The sequence below is a fragment of the Epinephelus fuscoguttatus genome, linkage group LG22 (genome assembly GCF_011397635.1).
Source record: "Epinephelus fuscoguttatus linkage group LG22, E.fuscoguttatus.final_Chr_v1".
Taxonomy (NCBI): domain Eukaryota; kingdom Metazoa; phylum Chordata; class Actinopteri; order Perciformes; family Serranidae; genus Epinephelus; species Epinephelus fuscoguttatus.
The window spans coordinates 18,731,850-18,754,333 of NC_064773.1; the positions used below are offsets into that span (position 1 = coordinate 18,731,850).

General features: G+C 40.9%; 1 protein-coding gene across 2 annotated transcripts in view; it reads right to left on the reverse strand.

Annotated features, from left to right (window-relative positions):
• rerg (RAS-like, estrogen-regulated, growth inhibitor) overlaps window positions 1-22,484 on the reverse strand; it is a 73,191-nt gene that overhangs the window by 40,462 nt on the left and 10,245 nt on the right. For both annotated transcript variants that reach the window (XM_049566367.1, XM_049566366.1), the window contains exon 2: window positions 19,898-20,033. In XM_049566367.1, coding sequence (XP_049422324.1) covers window positions 19,898-19,958 — 61 coding nt within the window. In that variant the 5' untranslated portion in view covers window positions 19,959-20,033. The remainder of the gene's footprint in view (window positions 1-19,897; window positions 20,034-22,484) is intronic.

The following is a 22,484-nucleotide window of genomic DNA, read 5'->3' on the forward strand; positions in this document are numbered from 1 at the left end:
CAAGGTAAAAACTGTCTGAAAACACTGAGTCTTCTGCCACTCTAGTAGCTTTGTACTTAGACACAGTAGTGCTTTTAGCGTAATGCTAATGTCACAATGCTAACATGCTTACCATGTTACCGAAGCATGTTAGCACGCTAACATCTGCTAACTAGTAGGAAATGCACAGTACACCTGAGGCTGATGGGGATCAACAAAAGTAATGGGCAAAATAAAAGTTTTGACGTGATTCATAAGTCTGAGTCATAAGTGTGCATGCAGAATTTTAGTGCAAAACAGCCAGTAGTTGTTAAGGGATGTCCATCTATACCAACAATGTCAACCTCATGGTGGTGCTAGAGCAGGGGTGCTCAAAGTTTTGATGACTGAGTGCCAGTTTAGGGAGCCAGGATATGACCCAGGGCCATGCTAGAAAGGCATAGTTGCGAGTTGTCCAGCGAAACAGCACAAGCACTGATGAAAGAATGTAATTCCCGTGACACTTGTGAGGTGCTGTCGTTCCTAACCTAAAAGACGCTTGTAAGGGAAGCGCAGTTTCATGCAGTCAGCTATAAGTGGATTAAATGTAGGCCATTAGAAAGTGAAAGTGTAAGTAATGTTGGGGGGCCACACAAAATGTTTCTGAGTTCCACCATTGGACTGCAGGCTGCACTTTGAGCAGCAATGTGCCAGAGGAATGCTCAGAGGATCACCAAGATTCATAGAGATCTGTAACAAGTTTGTGATAATTCATCCAAATTATTTGTATCACCTGAACACAAGCTGCAGAAATATTTCATCCTGAGTTCATTGTGACTTTCAGCTCCTGTGAGCTGAAAACAATGTTCACATTAGCACCAACTCTCTGTGAACAAATACAGAATTAATTAGACGTTGACGTAATTATTTTTTTTATTTACACAGGTGTGTGTGTACATAAAACTGCAGCTGTACCCCACCTGTCTCAGCTGCGTGGGTAAATTGGCAGAAGTGCAATTAACTGATGATAATTTCTCATTTTCAAAGTGAAATGAACACGCTGAAGATGCTGCTCGTCTCCAACCTGTAATCATCCACATGAGGGTGTTACCGTAAGAAAGAACAGAGCGACGTGATGCATCTGATAATCTGATACATGTGCACCACATTAAAGCGTTCTTTACTCCTGCTGTTATCTATCAGGATTTAATTAATCCTCTCTTAAACACATTTTCTGTTATAGATCAGCTTCACCTGATCGGCTCAATCATCCATTTGTCTCCGTTGGTACGTCAAGCTAATATGGATTTACAGTAATGGGCTTAATGCTGTCATTTTAGAATACACTTCATCAGGTAAATCCATGCTGTTTTTTCTTACACTTATGATGGTAATAGCAGAGGCACTGGCCTCCATCATGAGAGTTCCTCAGTAGCCACAGCTGTTTGGGAGCGATGGGACTGAATAAAAATATTTAGTATAATAGTTGTAGGCCATAAAACCAAAACAACCAAAAGATGCTAAAGTGCTTTGTAGAGTTAACTGCAGAGTTGGAGCTCTGTGGGTGCAAGCAAGCCCTTTCACATTACAGGTCATTGTTAATATAGAATTATTGATTTGTGCAGCTTTGATTGTGATAAGCCTTTTTTTTGCCATTGCTTTGTATTTTTACTCATGCCCTCCATACACTAGAAGACTTAGAAACGACTTGAATGACTTATGTCTGACACCCTCTCACCTCTAATGACAATGTGAGTCAGTATTTGCAAGACTACAACTAGATTCCTAATCCTGCCGCCAGGGAGACAGTTCAGGAGCATCATCTGATCAGACTGTTGTTGAACTGTAGCACACATGAACTCTTTTTCCCTGCACTTTATTGGCCTTTTTTGTAGACTTGCACCGATTTATCGGCAGTGCTCAGAGTCGGGCCGGTTTTCACGTGATCGGCCATGACCTGTGACTGGCCGGTCAGTCTAAAATATGCAGATATAAAACGCCGGTCAAATTCCCGGCGCGCCACGTGATTGACATCGTGTAACATCAACAGCGCACACACACGGCCATGTGCAACTCACAGCTTGGGCGATGTGAGGAAGTGTAACATGGGAGGCTTCTCACCTTAATCATTCACGCACACGCATCAAAAGAGAGGAGAAAGTTGTTAATTGTCCGCGTTAAACTGAACTGCGGCGCTCTCACTGCTGCATTGTGCCGCTTGAAACTGACGAGATGTGTGTCCGCGTGCCGAAGATGCGCGTGTCCGCACGCTTACTGGCGGGCGTGTCCCCAAGGCCTGTGTGAATATTCCACAGGAGATATTTTTACTTTTGTCTATTCAAGAAATCATCCACAAATGCTCTACACCAAGAATTATTTTATTTATCCATGTTTTTATCTATGTATCTATGTATGCCTTTTTTACTTTTTTATTTTAATACTTATATGCCTTTTTACTTTTTATTTTAATACTGTGTAGAGGATATATATATATATATATATATATATATATATATATATATATATATATGTATGTATATATATATATATATATATATATATATATATATATTGTTTTATATTTTTCTATCTCTATATATATATAGATATATATATATATATATATATATATATATATATGTATGTATATATATATATATATATATGTATGTATATATATATATATATATGTATGTATATATATATATATATATATATATATATAAAAGCTGGTTGTATCTTGGTTAAAATGTTCTGATAAAGCAAAGATAGAAAATATTGCAATATCTTGTGTGCTGTAAAGTGGTTTGAAAAAAATGATATCGGTATCGGCCCAAAAAATTGTAATCGGTGCAAGTCTACTTTTTAGTAGCTTCTATTTAACATTTATTTATTTATCTATTAATTAATTGAATAATTTTACTGCACTGAGAACCTTTAATTTTGCCAGTTTTAGACGTGAAATTGTATTTCGTTTTTGTTTCATCATAAAAATGACTAGAAAGGAATCTAAGATTATTTTCCATCCTGCTCCTGGTGGGAAATGTTATACCAAACTCCCTTAAAGATATATCACATTAACAACTCCGTACATGTCCCCAAAAACACATAAATCTAGAAACAAAAGATAGAAGGCATCAAATGTCGACAGTAATCTTGTCAATTCAGCATCAACTTATGCCATAAAGATGAACTGTATTTGTGTACAAACTTGGATTTTGTCAACTCAACTCATTACCAGCCTCTCTTGGTTAGCGGAGCTATCGTAGTGGGAGGAGACTGTGGTGATGAGAGATTAACTTTTTAAAAAAATTAAGATGAAAATGAGTGCTGGTCATTGAATCAGATTCATGCATGCTCTTGTTCACTCCACAACTCCACCAGCTTCTCGTTCTTTGCCACAGTCCCCTCCATGTTTACTGTCTACCTGGTTCGCTGCTTCCTGTTTGGTGCTGGAGCGAGTGCAGCTATTGGTTGTTGACGATGTTCACATTGAATTTCACCATTTGCATGAGCCAAGACTGAAAACTTGAGATAATATTATCATGTTTGATTTTGTCAGAATGCCAAGACAAGAAAAAGACTGACTTAAAAAAAGCTCGGACTGAGTTTTATGACCATCTTACACCAAACAATCAGGATCACAGGAGCGTACACTAAGGGGTTAAACTCATGATTTTATTCAGACATTTGAAATTGGTCTGCGACAGTGAAATAGCTTAAAAAGTTGTTTGGTGTCGTGCTGGCGCAAGTTGATAGAAATATTCATTTTTGTTCAGTTGTTAATGTCCTTGACGTCTCTTCTCTGTGCCAGTTTCCTGTATTACAGGCAGCTTGGATAGAACTCTAACACCTGTGCGAAGAATTAAAAAGTTACAACGTCTGTGTCTCGCTTCAGCAGGTTCCCCTCTTTCCTAATCCCAACAAATCTCCTTCCCACACCATCCTGAAATACTTTACCACAGTTTCCTTTCCCTGTCTGTTGCAAAGATTGCACCCCTCCACAGCAACAAGAAATAGCCCTGAAACGATGTCTCTTATACTACAGCCAATTTATCTCCCACAAGAATCCTGTTCAATTTCACAACCTAGTGTTCCTTTAGTTACCCACCTGGCCCTGGTTGTACGGCTGCTTAAGGTCAGTCACCAGAAGAAAATGTTGGCATTGTACGTCTCTGGAAATGTTGATATGATGAAATGTAACAAATCCATGATTTTCAAAGTGACGTACTATATGTGCTGACTTTGTCACCAGGGGGTAGAGTGGTAGATGGTGTGACACCAAGACGAGATGCCTGCCAAGCTGCAAATCACTGTCAGAGATCAACAAACAACAAAACCGGTTGTTTTTTAGCAAGTTATCACTGCGTTTTCTGCCAGGATAGTGCCACTGAAAGCAGGTATTTCTTCTTTATTTCTTTTCCTAATCACAGCCAAGTGGTTTTTGTGCCTAAACATAACTCCTGTTAACCACAGTGTTGTTGAAACATAAAGACACGCAAAGTTTCATGCCGAGTTGCTTGCTAAGGCCTACTTGACTTCACCCATACAGCAGCAAGAGGCCGTGATCTCTGATACACACACTGAACAAACAAGCACAATTTAAAAAGAACAAAAACCTTAAAGTGATCTTAAGTCTTATGTAACATGCTTAAGTAGGTAAAAGTCACTTGATGTGCTGAGCACTCACATCACCGCAGTCACTCTGAAAGCCACTCGTCAACCTTTTCGGATCTCTTATCTAAAAGAGTAAAATCTACCTCTGACATGCTGATTAGAGCACTTGTGCCACAGCATAATGCATTCGATGAGTCATAGCTTACAGCTGCTCACCGGGTTCGACGTGCGGCATGTAATCAGCGGAGACAAACAGCCAGCCAACTTCACAGCTGTGGGCTCTCTCAGCTGTCAAAGGCCAAAGATGTGCGGCAGGATTGGCATCTGTCCCCCTGCATCCTATTAATTTTACTGTGGTGCAGAGCAAGGAGCAATGTGCAGAGAGCCTGATGGATGCTATTTGATTACTTTCCAGGGCTTTCATTTCCTCTTGCAGGCATCACAGGAAGTTGATTTTGGAAGCAGCGTGATCACTGCGATAGTGATTTGAGTGGAAAAGACTGGCTGGGCCATCTTTCAGCAGGAGGCCTATATCAAAGTCGTTAACAGGAGCTCACAATGTGATATTGTCAAAACTGTTTGAAGACCTGCTGTTATCTTGTACATTGTCTTCATAGACTGTATTACATTAAAATGAATTAGAGATCCAAATACAGTCAAATTTCATACCGTTTAAAATATCATTAAAATAGAGGAACAAATTCTGCGTGACTTAATCATCATTGCAATCCCTCCTGAGATAGTATCCTGTCCTGTGTGTGGTTCATGAGAGTCTTTGGTGAACCTCTAAGACTGAATGAGGTGACCGTAGAAAAACTTCCCACACTACTAAGATGTTCCCTTGTATACTTTGCACTTTATCGTCCAACCCAGTCCCCAGAATGAATGTTGGCATTGTACCTTTCTTCAAAGCTCAGATATGTTACATTTGTACGTTATTATGGAGCGAGTACGTTGAAACTTAATGATTTACATTCCAACACTGTGAATAATGTGTGGTTAGGTTTAGGCACAAAAACCTCTTGGTTATGGTAAGAAAAATATCACGTTTCAGTGATATCTGTAGGAACAAACATCCACTTTTTGTGGCGCGATCCTGGCAAGAAATCCGAAATCCAGTTATGTCTCGGTAAAAAACAACCTAATTTCTAGGCTTGTATGGTATCACTATAGCTGTGTTTACAAGGTCTTTAGTATCCCGGTTTTGAGGCTTATCCCGGTTTTGAGCATATCCGGGATACATGGAACACAGAGAAACCCGGTTATTCATATCCCTGTATACATGATAAATACCAGTAACCCGTTTTCTGATCACTACATCCTATCTGCGCAGGCGTGTGTTACATCTTTTACGTCTTTTGTTTACAACAGATTGAGCGGGAAATGTGATATATTTATTATATTTAGAAGTAAGACAAAAATGACACCTCTGTGGCTTCTAGCGGGCTTAGCATTAGTAAACACTCACGTTGCATTACAGCTATGGCTCATCCACTTCATCTTCAGCAATGGGAGGAGAGAGCGACAACAAATATTGAATACATCACCAACTTTGATAGGTATTTGGTAGAGCTTAGATCGGGCCCAAAAAATCCAGCCCGTTATGCACGTTGTGCACGTTATGTCCGGGACCGGCCCGTCCCGTCCAATTAACTGTAATTATGGACCCGAGCCCGATTTAAACCCGACATTTTTCAATAAGTTGGCTTTTATAATTAAGAGTATTAAACCACAAGTCTTGTTATTTGAATGACAGAAACATAGGATCTTAATGAATGGCGCAACACAGAAGCATGATTATGTAATAAAACAGGTGTTTATTTTAGTATCCAGGTGGTGAAGGGCTGTGAATAAATATTGTAAAAAAAATTGGACATTTCTTTGCAAATGATTCTCACTGATAAACAAGGTCTAATTCACTAACACCAGCGCTAATAGCCACACGCAGTTTGAGTGAAGTAAATAACGTGTTTAAAGCTGGTGCAAACTGGGCGCTCCTCTGTGGAAGCCTCTCGCCCAAACTTTCCAGTGATCGTGGCAGCAGTGATCGTCTGTTAAATCAGTCTGTAAATAATATTTTGACATTATTAGGCCAGGCTCGGGCTCGCGCAGAGAATCTCAAGCTCTAGTATTCGGCTGTCACTGCCACCACGCAGTACAAGGCAACAGTGGATGAAAATACGTATCTGTGACTGGTGGGATAGGATCTTTCTCATGGAGTTTACAGTTTCAGAGTAGAGAGAAAACTTCAGAATGAGTAGGGCATCCTTCAGCCGGCTGTATGACGTAGTTGAACCATTCATGAAACCGGGATAAGGCGTATACATGCTCCAGTATCCCGGCTTCTATCGGAGTACTCCAGGTGGCAAAACCGGGTTTCTTGAAACCGGGAAAAGGGCATAACCCGGTTTCTGAATTTGGGATATGGTGTTTACATGCACAAACACAAAAACGGGATACTTAAAAAACCCAACAAAAACCGGGATACTAAAGACCTTGTAAACACAGTCAGTATTACAGTTTACCAGGGTTTTAAGAAATCCCGATGGTATATTTCCAATACTGTCAAAAATACAGGTGCTTCTTTCTCTCTTAAGCTCATTGTTTGTAGTGCACATCATCCTCCACCAGAGGTCCGACTCTGGTCTCTACTGGTGGAACAGGCAGCTAAGGGGACCTCCAGCTACGCAATTTAGTAGCCTCTTTTACACTGCCAGATCTTCGGTGAATGTTGGGCCGTTTTGCCGGCAAGCTGCGAGCGTTTAGACACACAGAGCCGGATTGGCGAGTTGATCCGAGGTGCCCAATTGTTCGTATCAGTCATATTGGCGGAACCCTTTTAGTTTAAACAGACCAAGGCGGCCTTCCGCAATGGGAGGGGCTGTTGAGGACTTGTGGGAGGAGCTGTTGATGACGCCACACGTACGACCCACTGGTGGTGGACTAACAGGAAACAGCTGATAGCAGGAATGAGAAGGTAGTAGCAAGAGGGAAACACAAACCTGACAGACACTGTAAAGATGAGCAACTGGGGAGACAAGGAATTGCGCACCCTCCTTGCCCTCGCAAACAAAGAGGCCATTAACCGTCAGATGACGGGGACGGTGAGGAACGGGGCGATTTACGAGAGAATCGCCTCCTGATTTACGTCACATGCTGAGCTACATGTTTTGTTACTTGCTCACGCCCCCCATTGCCCCGAAAAAGGCGCATTCTGTATAAACAAAAGTAGGTAGGTGGCAATTTGCCACACTCCTTGATTTTATTTTTATACTGCCAATGCTGAAAAAAGACTGATTGGGCTTTCCTACAAATTTGCATCACTGCTATCTAAAAAGGGCTAGTGTTAAGGCGCATGTTGTCCGAGCTTTATATCATTTAAGCATAATCTTTCCGTAAAATACTATTTATCATCAAATATTGTGTCACCATATTAAAGCAGTTATTGTGCTTGAGAGCTGAAATAAGCAGAGCAGCCAAGGTGGGAGGAAAGGCGACAAATCAAACGAATGTGTGTAACAACATGGCGGATAACGCTCCACCTCCACTAACAATGGAGAAGCTTTTGGAAGAGCTTGAAAATCTAAGGAAAAGTATGATCAGTGAACTCACAGCCCTACTGAATAGTTTCTTAGAACCAGTACGGTCCTCTGTTGAATCATTTCAGCACACTTTGGCGACTCAAGCTTCCACTGTCAGAGAGATGGAGACTAGCCTAAAGAGAGGGGTGTGGATAACGTTACCAGACTGACAGTCGGCCAGCAGCAGCAGCAGAGAGAGAGAGAGTCCGAGGGAAAAACGGTATATTTTCACATCTAATTTGGTGAATTAAGGGTTTATTTCCACCAGTTGGTAGTTGTTAGAGGAGTGGACTAACCAGGTAGATGCCTAACAAGACTAACCAAGACAGTTTATTGAGTTTTATATTGTTTCTGCGTAGTTTGAATGAGACAAACTTGTATTCAGAGGGTTTATGTTCTCTGTTTAATAAGGAAAATAAGACTAAGAATATTAACTTCTCTTTGAGTTTATATTGTTAATTTATTGACTGAAGGGAGATACAGTCATATGGAAAAAGTATATACAGTGGTGGAAAAAAGTTTTCAGACACCCTTAAAATTTTACACAATCTCAAATATTATCATGAAATATTTGTGGAAAAATCTTTTTTGTGTTTCAAAAGGTGTGGCTGCATTAGACAGATACAAACAAATACAAATTATATTTTTTTGTTTATTGTTTACAAGAAAAACTAACAAAACTAAATTCTTGACAGTTTCAATATGTCAGTTCTCAACATTGTCGGTATCAAAGTCAACAAATAACAGAGAATGTGTTCAAAACTGAACAAAAAATAAATAAACCATCACATCATCAAATTAATATTTAGTAGTCCTGCCATTGGCATACAGTAGAGCTCTAATCCTGGCTGGCATGTTCCCCATGAGCCTTTCACACTGTTGAGGGGTAATCTTGTCCCGTTCTTCTTGAATTACTGCTTTTAATTCTTCTAAATTCTTTGGTTTATGCTTTGAAACAGACCTTTTGATAATCCACCACAGATTTTCAATGGGGCTCATGTCCGGGGATTGAGCTGGCCACTCTAAGACCTGGATACTGTGCTCCTGCAGCCAAGTTCTACTGGCCTTGGATGTGTGGCAAGGGGCATTATCTTGTTGAAACATCCAGTTTTTACCTCGACGGAACAGTGCACGTGCAGAAGGGAGCATGTGGGTTTTGAGAATGGTACAATACTTGGTAGAGTTCAATGTGCCATCACAGACAGTGAGATGACCAACACCAGCAGCACTCATGCATCCCCAAACCATGATACTGCCTCCACCATGCTTGACAGTAGGTACTGTACATGCTGGAGATAATGCTTCGCCTGGCCTTCTGCATACCCTCACATTAGTAGGAGGAAGATAAAGCTGGAAACTGGACTCATCTGACCACAAAATCTTCTTCCAATTCCTGGCTGTCCAGTTCTTGTGTGCCTGGGCCCAACGACGCCGGGCTAACCTCTGTCTCTCATTGATCAGGGGATTCTTGATAGCCTTGTAGGGCCTTAAGCCATGATCTAAAAGTCGGCCACGTACAGTGCGGGTGGAACACTGGACACCAGTTTGGTTTGACCACTGCTGCTGAAGCTCCTGTGATGTCATTCGCGGGTTTTGCCTGCACATGCGGATCAGGATGCGGTCATTTCTTGCTGAAGAAACCCTTGGACGCCCAGATCTAGGTTTTTCTTCCAAGCTGTTGGTTCGTCTGTATTTCTGCAGAGTGTATCCAACTGCTGAAGGACTGCATCTGCACTTCCTGGCTATCTGGCGGCAGCTGTACCCTTCCTGGCTGAGAATCTTTATCTTCAGGCGTGTTTCCTGCGTTAGGTTCCTTGTTTTAGCCATTTTTGTGTCTGAAGAACTTTCAAATGTGCTGGCTTTATGTAGACACGAAGCTTGGCAACAAAAATTGTGTCTTTTAATAAAAAGAACGCCCTTCATCACTGGTACCAAAATGACCCAATACTCAAATTTCTTATGTATTTTTATGGAACCAATCAATTTTAAGTTTTTAATGGCTTTTTTAGGATTTATTTAGTATTTTGGCTGTGACTGTACTAAAAGAAATTGCACTTGAAGACCTAAGAGTGATTCTTAATGCAATATTTCACAAATGCATGGGGTGTCCGAAAACTTTTTTCCACCACTGTACTGCCCAAGCCTTCGTTTTTCGTGTCACTATCCTGACAAGAAATGCTTTTTAAGGCACCTGCTGGCAGTAAATCCAACAATGTCTAGGTAAGAAACTACCTCTGATTCGATCACTATCCCAGCAGAAAATTCTGCAGTGTCTCGGTTAAAAACAACCTCTTTTCGTGTCAGTATCCTGACAGGAAATGCAGCAATGTCTCAGTAAAAAGCAACCGCTTCTCATGGCAATATTCCAGCAGGTAACGCAACAATGACTCAGTGAAAAACAACTGCTTTGCATGGCACTTTCCCTGGTGACAAAACAGAGATGGGTCACTAATAAACATCCATGTTTGGTGGCTAAAAAGCTGCTGGAAACACTGCAATGACTCACTAAACCAACCTGTTTTGTTGTTTTTTGGTCTCGAACACTAGTTAGTAGTGGTCTGCATGCTCACAGGTGTCTCACCATCCACTGTCCAATGACAAAATCCACTCATCTACTCTGACACTGAAGAAAGTTGATATTTATGGAACTTACAAATGAAACATATCCATGGTTTGCAGAAATGTACAACATCAACATTTTCTTCTGGTGACTGAGCTGCTTCGTCTTTCTATTAACTTTTAATTTATACTGTGCACCCCTCTCAAGAGCCTCACATACCGTAGGCTCCTCAGCCAGAACGTCTTTAGACTAATAATATAAGCTCTTGCCATATTTTCATATTAATAATTGTCTTGTTCCCCTCTAACTGCTGTGACACAAGAGTGACTCATAAACAGGAAAAATGCAAATAAGGAGCGTAGAGGTAATGTGTTTTCCTGCAGCTAAAGGATTAGACAGAGGAGACACAACAAGAACCTTTTAATGTGATGAAGAGGGGGGGGGGGAAGCAGATCCATCTGGTGCTTCTGTTGCTTTCATGTTGAAGGAATATGGTCTTTATTTTTGTCCTCTATGAAAATGTAAGGTCCTTGTTGCAGATTTAATTTCAGGGGAAACATCAGCTTATCCAGTTTGACAAGTAATCAGTGCAGAGGCACCACAGTAATGGTCAAAATCTAAAAGTCAAACTATAAAAGAATAAAGTGCTTTCAGGATTTTTACCTTCACTCCTCAGTCTAACACAGTAGCTGTCAGTCCGTCCAGCGCTGTGTTTGTTTTTGTGGCTTTGCTTCGCCTGCCTGCCCTCTGAATGACTGTTTACATCATGCTCCAGTCCGACATGTACATTAGGCTGATTCATGGTCCCTCGTCAGCGCTCGAGGTGGTAAACAGTAGTATTTCTGAGGCAGACACATGTTGGCCCGCTCTTTTGTTATTGTTCTGCTCTCTGGCCGTCAGACAGACTGAGGGGAGGAGGCGGAATGTTTGAGGAGCGACGAGACGAGATGTTTTACGAGCCGGCGCTTTGCACCCCATAAAGTTAATTTCCCAAAAGAACAACATTCAACCATCTTTCAAAGCACACTATTCAATATATGCCAGTGTTTTCACAGAGATAAACAGCCAGATTTTATTCAGATCATCTGATGAAAGCCAGATAGTGAATCACATTTTCTGTAAGCTAGTTTTCATCAGTAATTATTAGTTTGTACTTTATTAAAATAGTAGAAAGTGGAGAAAAGAGTCATCCCATTCTGGGTGTAGCTTTTCAGGAACTTGTGCCTGATTTTTTTGAACTGATTTTTGAACCAATAGCTTTAAAGGTACATTGTTGAGTTTGTGACCTTAGTGTTCCCCCTGCACTGCTCCCAAATGATTACTGCTGCTGCTGCTGTATAAAAACCACCCCATATGCAATTAACCTACTTTCTCTGCTTAAGCAGCCAGAGTTGGAGAAGAGTAAGGATTATAAATCAAACCCCCCAGATAACGGTGCTCTGATCGATCAGCCACTGATGATTTTTGGCCAGTATTCATCCCAGCTAGTTTGAAGGCTGATTAGAAGAGCCAGATGAGGCAAAACATGGTAATCACTCTCAATGTGCCGCTAAAATAGCTTCAGTGATCTGTCAATTCTGACAAACTGTTGCTCACACTGAACATTTCACTATCACATTCATGGTTACTGCTCACCTGCCTGTCCTGAGTGTTCCTCTCCTCGCTCACCACACACACCCACAGTGCACTGAACGTTTCTGTGGAGGCTGTGTTACACCCTGCTGTTTTCTGACAGGGTTTACATTTAGCTCTGTTTTGTTCTGCTTTGCACCCAGACGACTCACATGACATCTTTATGTACACCAGCTCTTTCTCATCTACACTTCTCCAGGATTTGAGTCATTTTGTCTCTGTGGCTGTAAATGCAGGGTTGATTACGGGAGAGTGATTGGTTGGACTTGGTTATGATGTCATCGCTCAAAAACCTCTTGAATTATTTGGATGCATTTTTTATGCAGGTAACTTGTATCTGTATTATACTTGTTAGCAGTCACCAATTGTTTTTACAAGCAATGGTAGAGTCACAGTATTGGTCGCAATACTAGATGTCAAATGTTACATCTGCCCCCACCTGTAGGTACAGCTGTAACAGAATATGGGGTATTGGAAGCTTTTTTTTTTAACGTAATCCATCATCTACAACCTTGCACAAATATGTGTCTGTTGCCCTTCTGGTGTCAGTGGACATGCTAAATATCTTACGGCAGTGCATTTCAGCACTGCGGCTGGAAACAATTCTTAGGGAAACACCAGGCCTGTAGATCTATGGGGTGATGGGGGGTCCAGTTTTGTTTATGACTGGGATACACACTAGCAATGCAATACATTCCACCTTTTGGCTCTGTTTTGGTCTCCACCAATTTCTGAGGGAAAAATCTGGTTCTTTGGCTGCTAAATACTCAACTGTGTTTATCTGTTAGGAATCTATGAATGTATTTATTTTTTTGGCATAGTTCTGACATTGCATTTTGGCCGTTGATAGTTTCATCTGCCTAAGATCTACACATGATACCAGTGTAAACCTTGCTCATGACCCACTAGAGGCGAGTGGGGGTGTAATTATCGGTCGAGACCCCACCCACTGCCTGTATGTTCTGATTTTCTAATTATTTTGCTGTGTTTGCATCATTTCTGCGTACAGCGTGCAGTTGAGGTGGGGACTCTAAAGAAAGGTAGCGACCAGATGCCAGAACGTTAACAGCACACATCCAAGAGGAAGCTAGAAAAGTTGTGAACGTAGCGCCCAAAAACCTGCAAACATAGTGAGGCAAACTACACTTTAGCTTGAGATACTGTTGAAAAACGGCAACCGCCAATTCCTGCATAGTACCTTTAACCTAATCTATCTGACTTCATTACCGTGCAACCTTTTTCTATATCTGTTTATCCATTTCTACATGATAAATTGATTGTATAATTTAAACACTCATATTTGCTTAAAACAGAGGGAAAGACTGGCTCCAAGCTCAGATATTGAGTCCAGATCTCTGCAGTACAACATCCAAACTTGTGAACCATCTGCTGCCACGTTTTTCCTGAAATATGTGTCAATAGTACTCGAGTAAAAAGATTGCAGATATAGTCATGGAGCTGAGTATTTAACCCTCAAAGCCTTGCCAGTGACGACTCTATTTACTGGGATCAACACATTGTGAGTGTGTGCTCGTGTACACGTGTATGTGTTTAGCGAGGACCAAGTTGGAGGTGCAGTAATTGGACAAATTTATCTTATTTCCTAACCACAGTTTCCCTCCGCTGGGTCAGTAAACCAAAAGTCTTCGGAGTGCCAGAACAACCAACATAAGTCAATACACTCTGCAGTTTATTATGGTTGGATGGCTCTGTAGGAGTCCAGGTCAGACCATCACAAAGGGCCCAACAAGCTCTCAACAATGCCAAGACACCCAGCAGGTCTGCTCCTGCTCGTTAGGAAAACATTTTTTCCACCCAGCAGGGGAACAAACTGCTTCTGGAGGTGACAGATCAGCACTAAAGCACAAATACTCTAAAATAGTAAACACTACCATCACATGAACACTAACTCACACACATACACGTACTTTGTGTCCAAGGTGAATCAAGTGTTGCTAATTACCTGTTGGTGTATGTGTCTGTTGGGGATGAAACAAGTCGGGGAACTGGATTATTAAAACTCATCAATGCATATTCTTTGGGTTTCTCATGGATATATTACTGTCACATAGCTCACTTACACTGTGGATAGGTGAAATGATTGTAAGTGAGCAATTGCAAAATGGAGTAAGAGGGAGAAAATACTGAGGGGAGAAGAGACAGACCAGAGAAAACGAAAGAAAAGTGTTCAAAGTTTAAGATCATTTCAAGCTGAGACAAAACCAAAACTCTGTACAAGAATGTATCTTTTGTAAAACCAAACTATCTTCCACAATAGCATGACGTCAATGCTTCAGCATCTCAGCAGAAAGCAACAACAGTAGCCATTATTCTACTGTAACAGTGAAGGCACTCAAATACTGGCATACTGTCCATGCGAAAAAAATAAATATGACAAATGTAAGGCCAACACTCCATCATGAGCCTCTGGTTATAACTCCTGAACTGCAGCTTGCACTCGTTATACTCAGAGCTGGCACAACACACTGACTTAAATGCACTCAAATACATGGTCGCTTATATGCAGCAATAAATACTCCATAGCATTAGTTATTACTTTGTCTGAATCTGCAGTGTGAGGCTCGCAGAGCGCTGTCAGGAGAGGAATTCACCTTCCAGTTTATTTTTGTCTTGTTTAGCTAATTTTCACATTTGCTTGATGCCATCATAAATGAAATGTTTTAAATGCTTCCAGAGATATACTTAACTTTATTTGAAGATTTAGACACAAGTGGCTGTCCAGTGAACTTCAGTAACCCAGCAAACCGGGCTAAGCTAACTAGCATCATAAAGCTGATAGACTTTGTGAAAATCGTGCCCTAGATTTTCTGGTCTTCATGCTTTAGGGTCCCCACAAGGTCCAGATTTCTCCTTAGTCATTAGTTCAAGGTCCACACAGTTTAATATATTAGTGTCATACTTGGAGACAGCAAACTAGCTCAAAAACGTGGCTGTCCGTTAGTCACTCGCTTTACAGCAGGAAACTGCACTTCAAAATAAAACACAATTGTGGTCCATTCAGAATGGACCCGCGACCCACCAGTTGGGAACCACTGCCCTAGCCAATAAGTATGCAGACCTGCCAACCTGTACGAATTTTGCGTACCAGGCATGCATTTTGACATCCATTCTCGGAACCCATCGGCTGTATTCGGCGTATGACTTCCGGCAGACGGCGATACAGCCTCTGGGGGCAGACCCCCGATTTTTTGGCATTCCGGTTTGAGGAGGCGAATTTCCGTTTCCGACTTCCGTGTATAAATAAGTAAATATGCTGAACCATTGCGATGGATTCAGAGTTTGCAGAGACGCCAATTATGTTGCGCCTCGTTAGTTCACTGCACGGAACGTTTAACCTGGCAACAACTGCAGCCGGCTCAAACGTGATTGATCAATATCACATGGACTACAAACAGCCTACAACCGGAAACCAGGGCTCTTCCGCTCTACTTCCGGAGGCAAGATCTCCGGGGTTTGCCTACAGACTCTACATTCACTGAATGTAGAGTCTGTATATAGAGACTATTTGACATCAAAGTACGCTGGTACGATTTGATGCTCTAAAAGTACGCACATCGCTCGATCTCGCATTTCGCCGGCTTCAGTCTATTGGCCTATGCAAGTTGTCACTCACAAGTTGATGCTCGGTGAGTATAGGCGCATAGGCGGAATGAAAAGATTTCGACCAATCAGAGCGCTGCATAAAACATTTGCTAAGCCCAAGAAGATGTCTTCAGCTTGTTTGTTTTGGCCAACCAGCAGTCCAGAACTTAAATTTACTGTCATACAAAACAGTGAGGAAAAGCAAGTTCTCAGGCTTGAGAAGCTGGAAACAGAACTCTTTAAACTTAATCGATTATAACCACTGTTTATTAACTTAATTCTGGTTGGCAAACTGATTAATCATCTGGACATCTCAGCACTATCCAGCTCTGTTAGATAAAATGTAATCAGAATTTATTTCCTACAATAGGAATATTTAAAGGTCCAGTGTTTACGATTTAGTGACATCAAGCAGTGAGGTTGCAGAACTGGAACTTCTCCTGACACTATCTAGAGCCACTGTTCAATTTGTCTGTTCTGGCGGACTCTGTGGAAGAGGACCTGCTTCGTGTGTAGATATAAACAATTCATTTCAAGGTACCTCCTACACACGGTCAGATAGAGAACTAGCATGAATTTAGTATCTTGCTCAAGGACACTTCCGCTCGGTAGGAAGGTGGGAGGTTGACCTGTTCTCCTCTATTCAAAGCACCGTCTCTCTAACTGCGTAAATGCTTGGTTTATAACATCTAGAATAGAAGTACAGTAAATAGATATTTCTAGACCACAAAGAGTGCTCACTCCAACACACCGAGGTTCAAAACAACATTCTTTCCTCTCTTTCATATTGTGTATGAAGTGGGAGTGTACGGCCCGAGTCCCTGTGTTGAACGCTGATTCATTATCATCCGTGGGCTTCTACTAAAGGGCTATGTTTAGATGAGAGCAGTTCATTGTTAAAGGGATCACCAGGGCTACATGTAACGTCAGATGTGACAACGACAACTACGATCGTGCTGCTCATCTGTTTTGGTGCATTAAAGAGAGAGTGTGCCCTTGACGGAAGAGGAACTGCAGAGCACTGTCCAATCAAAAATCTACGTGAAAAGGGAGGCAGTTGGTATTGAGGAAACATTTCCAGTAAGCACATAACAAGCTTACGTGGTGAACATGTTCTTGAAAGTCTTCAGATTTAATAATGATCATCACAGTGCTATTTTAAAAGAAAATACAGCACCCGAAGCATGAACAACAACCCCATCAGCTATTTCTGGTTTTTAAATGGAACATGAGGTTAGCAGCCACAGAGCAGAGAGTTGCAGTAAAGACTGAGGGAAAAAAAATGAGAAAGGACAGCAGCAGTGAGGGATCAGGGCAGGTGACAACCGATCAAGATGATTGATGAAGAGAGAAGGAGATGGGCAGGGCTAATGCTACGCTTCTTAGTCCAAAGAAAGACAGGGTTATGCTCACCTTAAAACGTCTTAACAGCACTGATTTTTTTAATCTAAAACAGGCAGTAATTGGCATTAAAATTTCTTAAATCAATCTTTAAAAAGTCCTTAAACTGTTAAGATATTGGAAGTAGGACTTTCTGATATTTTTTTCTAATGACATTTCGTCAGCTTAAATGCATGTGCACAGTTAATATTTCTGCTGAGATGTTCTTCACAGTATGTGTTTGCTCGCGCTTACAAGAGTTACAGGGAAACTGCCTAGACGTATTTACATCAACAGTTTCATCAGCCTCTAGTCTAAAGAACGTGAGCTCCCTCATGTCAGACACAATTTGTCTGTGGACTGCATGTACCAAAATTTCTAACGTTTCATTTGAATGGCGTCAGACATGAAGTTGTCTCTTCACGGACAAGACCATGTCGGTCAAAAAAAGTTTGTGCATCTAAAAAGCAGCTCAAAAGCAACTGTCCTAGCAATTTTCTCGTATTTCTGAGCCTGTCGATGCTACTGACTAGCTTCCATCACCACAAATCTCTCCCAGAGTTTGGCCAGTTTGACCTGATGTGATGATATTGTCACGTCAGATCAGAGAAATGATTTAAATAGCACAAAAAAACAAAACAATTCTCCTCATATTCTTACAGACACCTCATTATATGCTGTTCAAACGTGTAACAAATATTCAGATAACCAAATAGTTATAGGTAAATAACCAACTGTTTACCGACTGCGTTGTTCCACCACTCGTTAATAAGGGGTGCTGCAGCCAAACCAGTTTTGCTGACTTCGATAGCGATGGCTAGTCTTAGGTCCATCTAGGCTAACTGTAGATTCTAAATCCCAAAAAGGAAAGAGGAAAATAGAGAATTTAGTAGTTCGTGGACACTTACCGTTTGCTTTTACTGTCAATGCTGCGAGGTTAGAGTACCAAATAATCATAATAACCCACTGCAGAGTAGCCATCTTGTGGTAAAACATATTTATGAATGCTCATTCAAATTAAGTAAGGTTGATAGACAGATGACAGATGATCCATTTTCTGCTTGCTGTCACTATAACCTGGACGACACAGGGAAGTGCAAATTCAACAAAGTAGGGATGCACGATAATATCGGTATGTCATCGGTATCGGCCAATATCAGCTTTAAAATGAATTATTTTTTTCACAATGAATGAATATTCCATATGTTGCGTCCAAGCATTTTATTTCATGTCTCCATCTGCTGGTGGGCCATCATGATAAGAGTATGCATGCATAAGGTGATGCTAATTCCACTACAGAAGAGACTTGATGATCACTAAAATTAGATAGGGAAAAAAGTGGATATCTCGATATTGATAGTCAGATGAGTTGTTACGTATCGGCATATTAGATATTGGATAAAAATCCAAAAACAAAAATGTTTAATCACGATTTTGTAGCATGACTGATATAAGGCAATCCGCACAAGGCTTGGCATACTTAATGCAAAGAAAATTTCAAACTCTGCAAGATGGGAATCGAGGAATTCCACATGCAGACTGAGAAACAAAAAATGGCCAAGAAAACCTCATAACAAACGCCACGACTTTCCCAGTTCTGTTTTACCCTCGTCTCCATCACGCAACAAAAAAAGTAATGATTTATGTTATAAAAATTTTGGCAAAATTTCCCCTAACCCAACATAATCGATGTCATCTTTTTATTTATTTATTTATATTTTGGTTATTGTTAAATTGATTCTAAAAATCTATCTTTCCTAAAGCTGTAAGAACCTGAAAGACATTGCAGATTGGAGCATCAATGTCTCCGTTTCCTGAACAAGGTCTCAGACGTACATGTCACCGTCTGCATCACTGAGCACTGTTTTACAGCCGCGCTCCTTTCAGCTGAACGTTATGAACCCTGCAGTCATTATACTTTTCAGTACAGTACTCGAGCTGACCTCCTCAGGCATTTTAATGGCCTCCTACTACATGCAGCAGATCCCCCAAGCATGTTTTTCAACAGCTGATTGCTACACAGAAACAATCTGTCTTGATTTGCAGTCGGCAGGAAACATATGGTCCGTGTTATTGTGTTAGCTGCTGGAGAAAACATACAGGGCCCCAGCTGAGGCCGAGCTGCCGCAGCTTACAGAGGAATGCTGAAACCAAATGATAATGACTCAACGGACTTATCTGTGGGAGTGAAGGTATTTAAGCTAGACCAAAAACAACCTCCTACTGTAATGCTGACAACGCAAACAAACTGAGAGCGAGGAGAAATTATGGTGAGCGTAAAAATACTGACATTGGAGGGAAACATTAGAAAGCAGAGGTCATGCTGAGATGCACAGTGGCAATATAAATGAGGCAGAAAGAGGTAAAACACCATGAAACCTGCAGGTTTAAGCTTTTTAGATGGGTGAAAATGGATTTATGATAATTTAAACCACCGAAATGAGTTCGAATCAGTCTGCTTTAACATTGTTGTAGTTTTTGCAACTCTGGATGAACAGAGGAATAAACAGGGACATATAATTATGACCTGTACAAACTTAAAAAGTACTTTTATAAAGCAGTTTACCTGACTTGCCCACGCCCGCTCTGCCGAAGACAGCCAGCTTCACCTCTGGGCTTTTCGCCATGACTGCAGCTGCGGCCAGCAAAGATCAGCAAACCAATCAGTGAGCTGTGAGGTCAGCCATTCATCCTCGCAGCGTCTGACAGAAACATGAAGGACACGTTTATGTTACAATGCATTCGTAGTTTTCATGCTGAAGTACATTTCATTGCTGACAGCTTAATTGTTTCACTGGCATATGATTGTGAATGCTGTATTTTTCTTTTTGCTGGTATTTCTTCTTTTAGCTCCCAGCGTCCTTTGTGAGTCATGCAGTGATTTCTCTGTGTCCTCCAGCAAGCTGCAGGACACCTCAGCAGAAAAGGCAGGCGAAGAATGACTAAACTGAAAGAGGCTCATAGTCGGTCATATGAAGACAGAGTCACCATGCCCTCCAGAAATTACCTTTGTGTACTATAAATTTGTTTTTCCAGTTATGTTTGGAAGAAAAGGTAATTGTTGACTTGAATATGTAGAACTCAAAGTACGTCTCCTGGGGAGAATGGTGTCCTCTTTTAAAGCTACAGCTGGTAACTTTTGTCATATTTGCTGAAACTGTCACTGTATCCACACAGCAGTACATGAGACAGACAGTCTGCTGAAAAAAAAAGTCACATCCCTCCTCCTCCTCCTCCTCCTCCTCCTCATAGTCCTTCTAATGGCAATTGCAAAAATCCCCCATGGATAAACGAAAACAACTAATCGCAGCTGAACAGTGTCTAGCTAAGCTGTCAATCACTGCAGTCAAACTGTCAAACCCGGCAGCGTTGATCAAATATGAATCATGATTCTGTTACTGCATTGCCTAACTCTTGCCTCAGATTTTTTCAGAAGCATGTTTTACTGTTTATCTGTAAAATGATAAAGTTTGTGACCCTGCCACCATTTTGGAAACAGCAGTTTCTTGGAGGGTCCACCGCCTGGAGCATCTCATGCCTCCACTGAATGGTACCTCATTGCATTGGTATCTGACACCAAGGGGCGGGATTTGACAAGTTGGGAGCGAGACCAGCCACAACGAAGCAGCGCCCACCAGCCGATTCACAAACTTTCTCGGTATACAGCTAAACAGTACAAAATATGTTTCTGAAAACATCTGAGGTGAGCAATAGGCAATGTAGTAACAGAATCTTGATTCCTTTTTGATCAGTGCTGCCTAGTTTGGCAGTTTGACCACAGTTCGATTGTTTTCACAGATTATGTCTCATGTACCACCATTTGGCTATACAACACATTCTCAGTCCCAACTCATTAAATACTGACGCTAAGTCAAAGTCAGTGGTCCTACATGTCAAAATATGACACGCTAGGTACCCCTCCAGCATCAATTTTGGACCCTCGAGGATGGTGTGTCAATGTACACTTCTTTCATGCATTGTGTCTTTTCAAAACAAATGGAAATGTGCAATTTCTGCTCAATAAACATATATAGGCTCTTTTCAAAAGAAATTTAGAACATAGGTTAAAAAAACTTTAAGGTTTACGTCTTTAGGTTTAGGCAACAAAAGCATGTGATTAGGTATCGATGAAAATATCCTAGTTTGGCCTAAAACAAATGCTTTTATTACTAACCTGATGTAACATCACATGACATGCGTCAGTAGCATAGAATGCTAGACATACAAGCACATTGCGTTGTTAATGAAAATAACTTGTTAGACTTTTAATTTCAAATGGGACACAAACGGCAGTCTCCTGGGTGAAAGTCCAGAGTTTATTTGACCCATCCACCTCCCCTTCCACCACCCTTGGTGGACTTTCTTGCTTTTTATAATGCGGCAGATTCATGGAGTGTCTCATACCACCACACAAGGGTACCTCCGTGCATCCGTATCTGACGCCAAGGGCCACTCACCAAAGGACAGGATTCAGTGAGTTGGGAGTGAGACCAGGTTGAGATGTGGCGACAGGTTCAGCAAATATGGCAAAAAAGTTATTAGATAAAACCTTTAAATTTGATTCTGAGCTCAGGAGACATGACCTTCATGTAACTTTAAAAACAGTAGTTTGTGTTAAGTTACAGTACATAAAAGGGTTAATTTAATACTGTATTGAAATAATATAAACTGTCATTTAAATTCATGATTTAAAGCAAACGACAGACAAAATGTGTTAGTGAAGTTTTTGTTTTCTACATTTGGAGTTTTTGTACTTAATTTTGTCATACTGTTATATCCCGCATATCTTATATCTGGTTATCTGATATTAGAAAAGTATATTATTAATAATATTTTCATATTAATTTCAGCCCTAAAGTAACAGGTGCAGTTGCTAAGCATGTTTTTGTAACATTTTTGTGACTTTCGTAGTTCATAAATTCATGTTTCGTTATTTTTACATGTGCGCAGTAATGTGGAACAAATGAATCTTCCTTTGAGGAAAGACACCAGTGTGGTGTGTGAAAACCACATAAAAAACATTCACTTATTTTACTTTGCGTATGTAGCACAGAGACAGTGGTGTCAGTCCATTTTGGGGAGTTGTTGACCTCTTAACTGTGATTCTCATGCAGGTGTGTGAGAGACGTGACAGGCAGATAATGAGCAGAAGA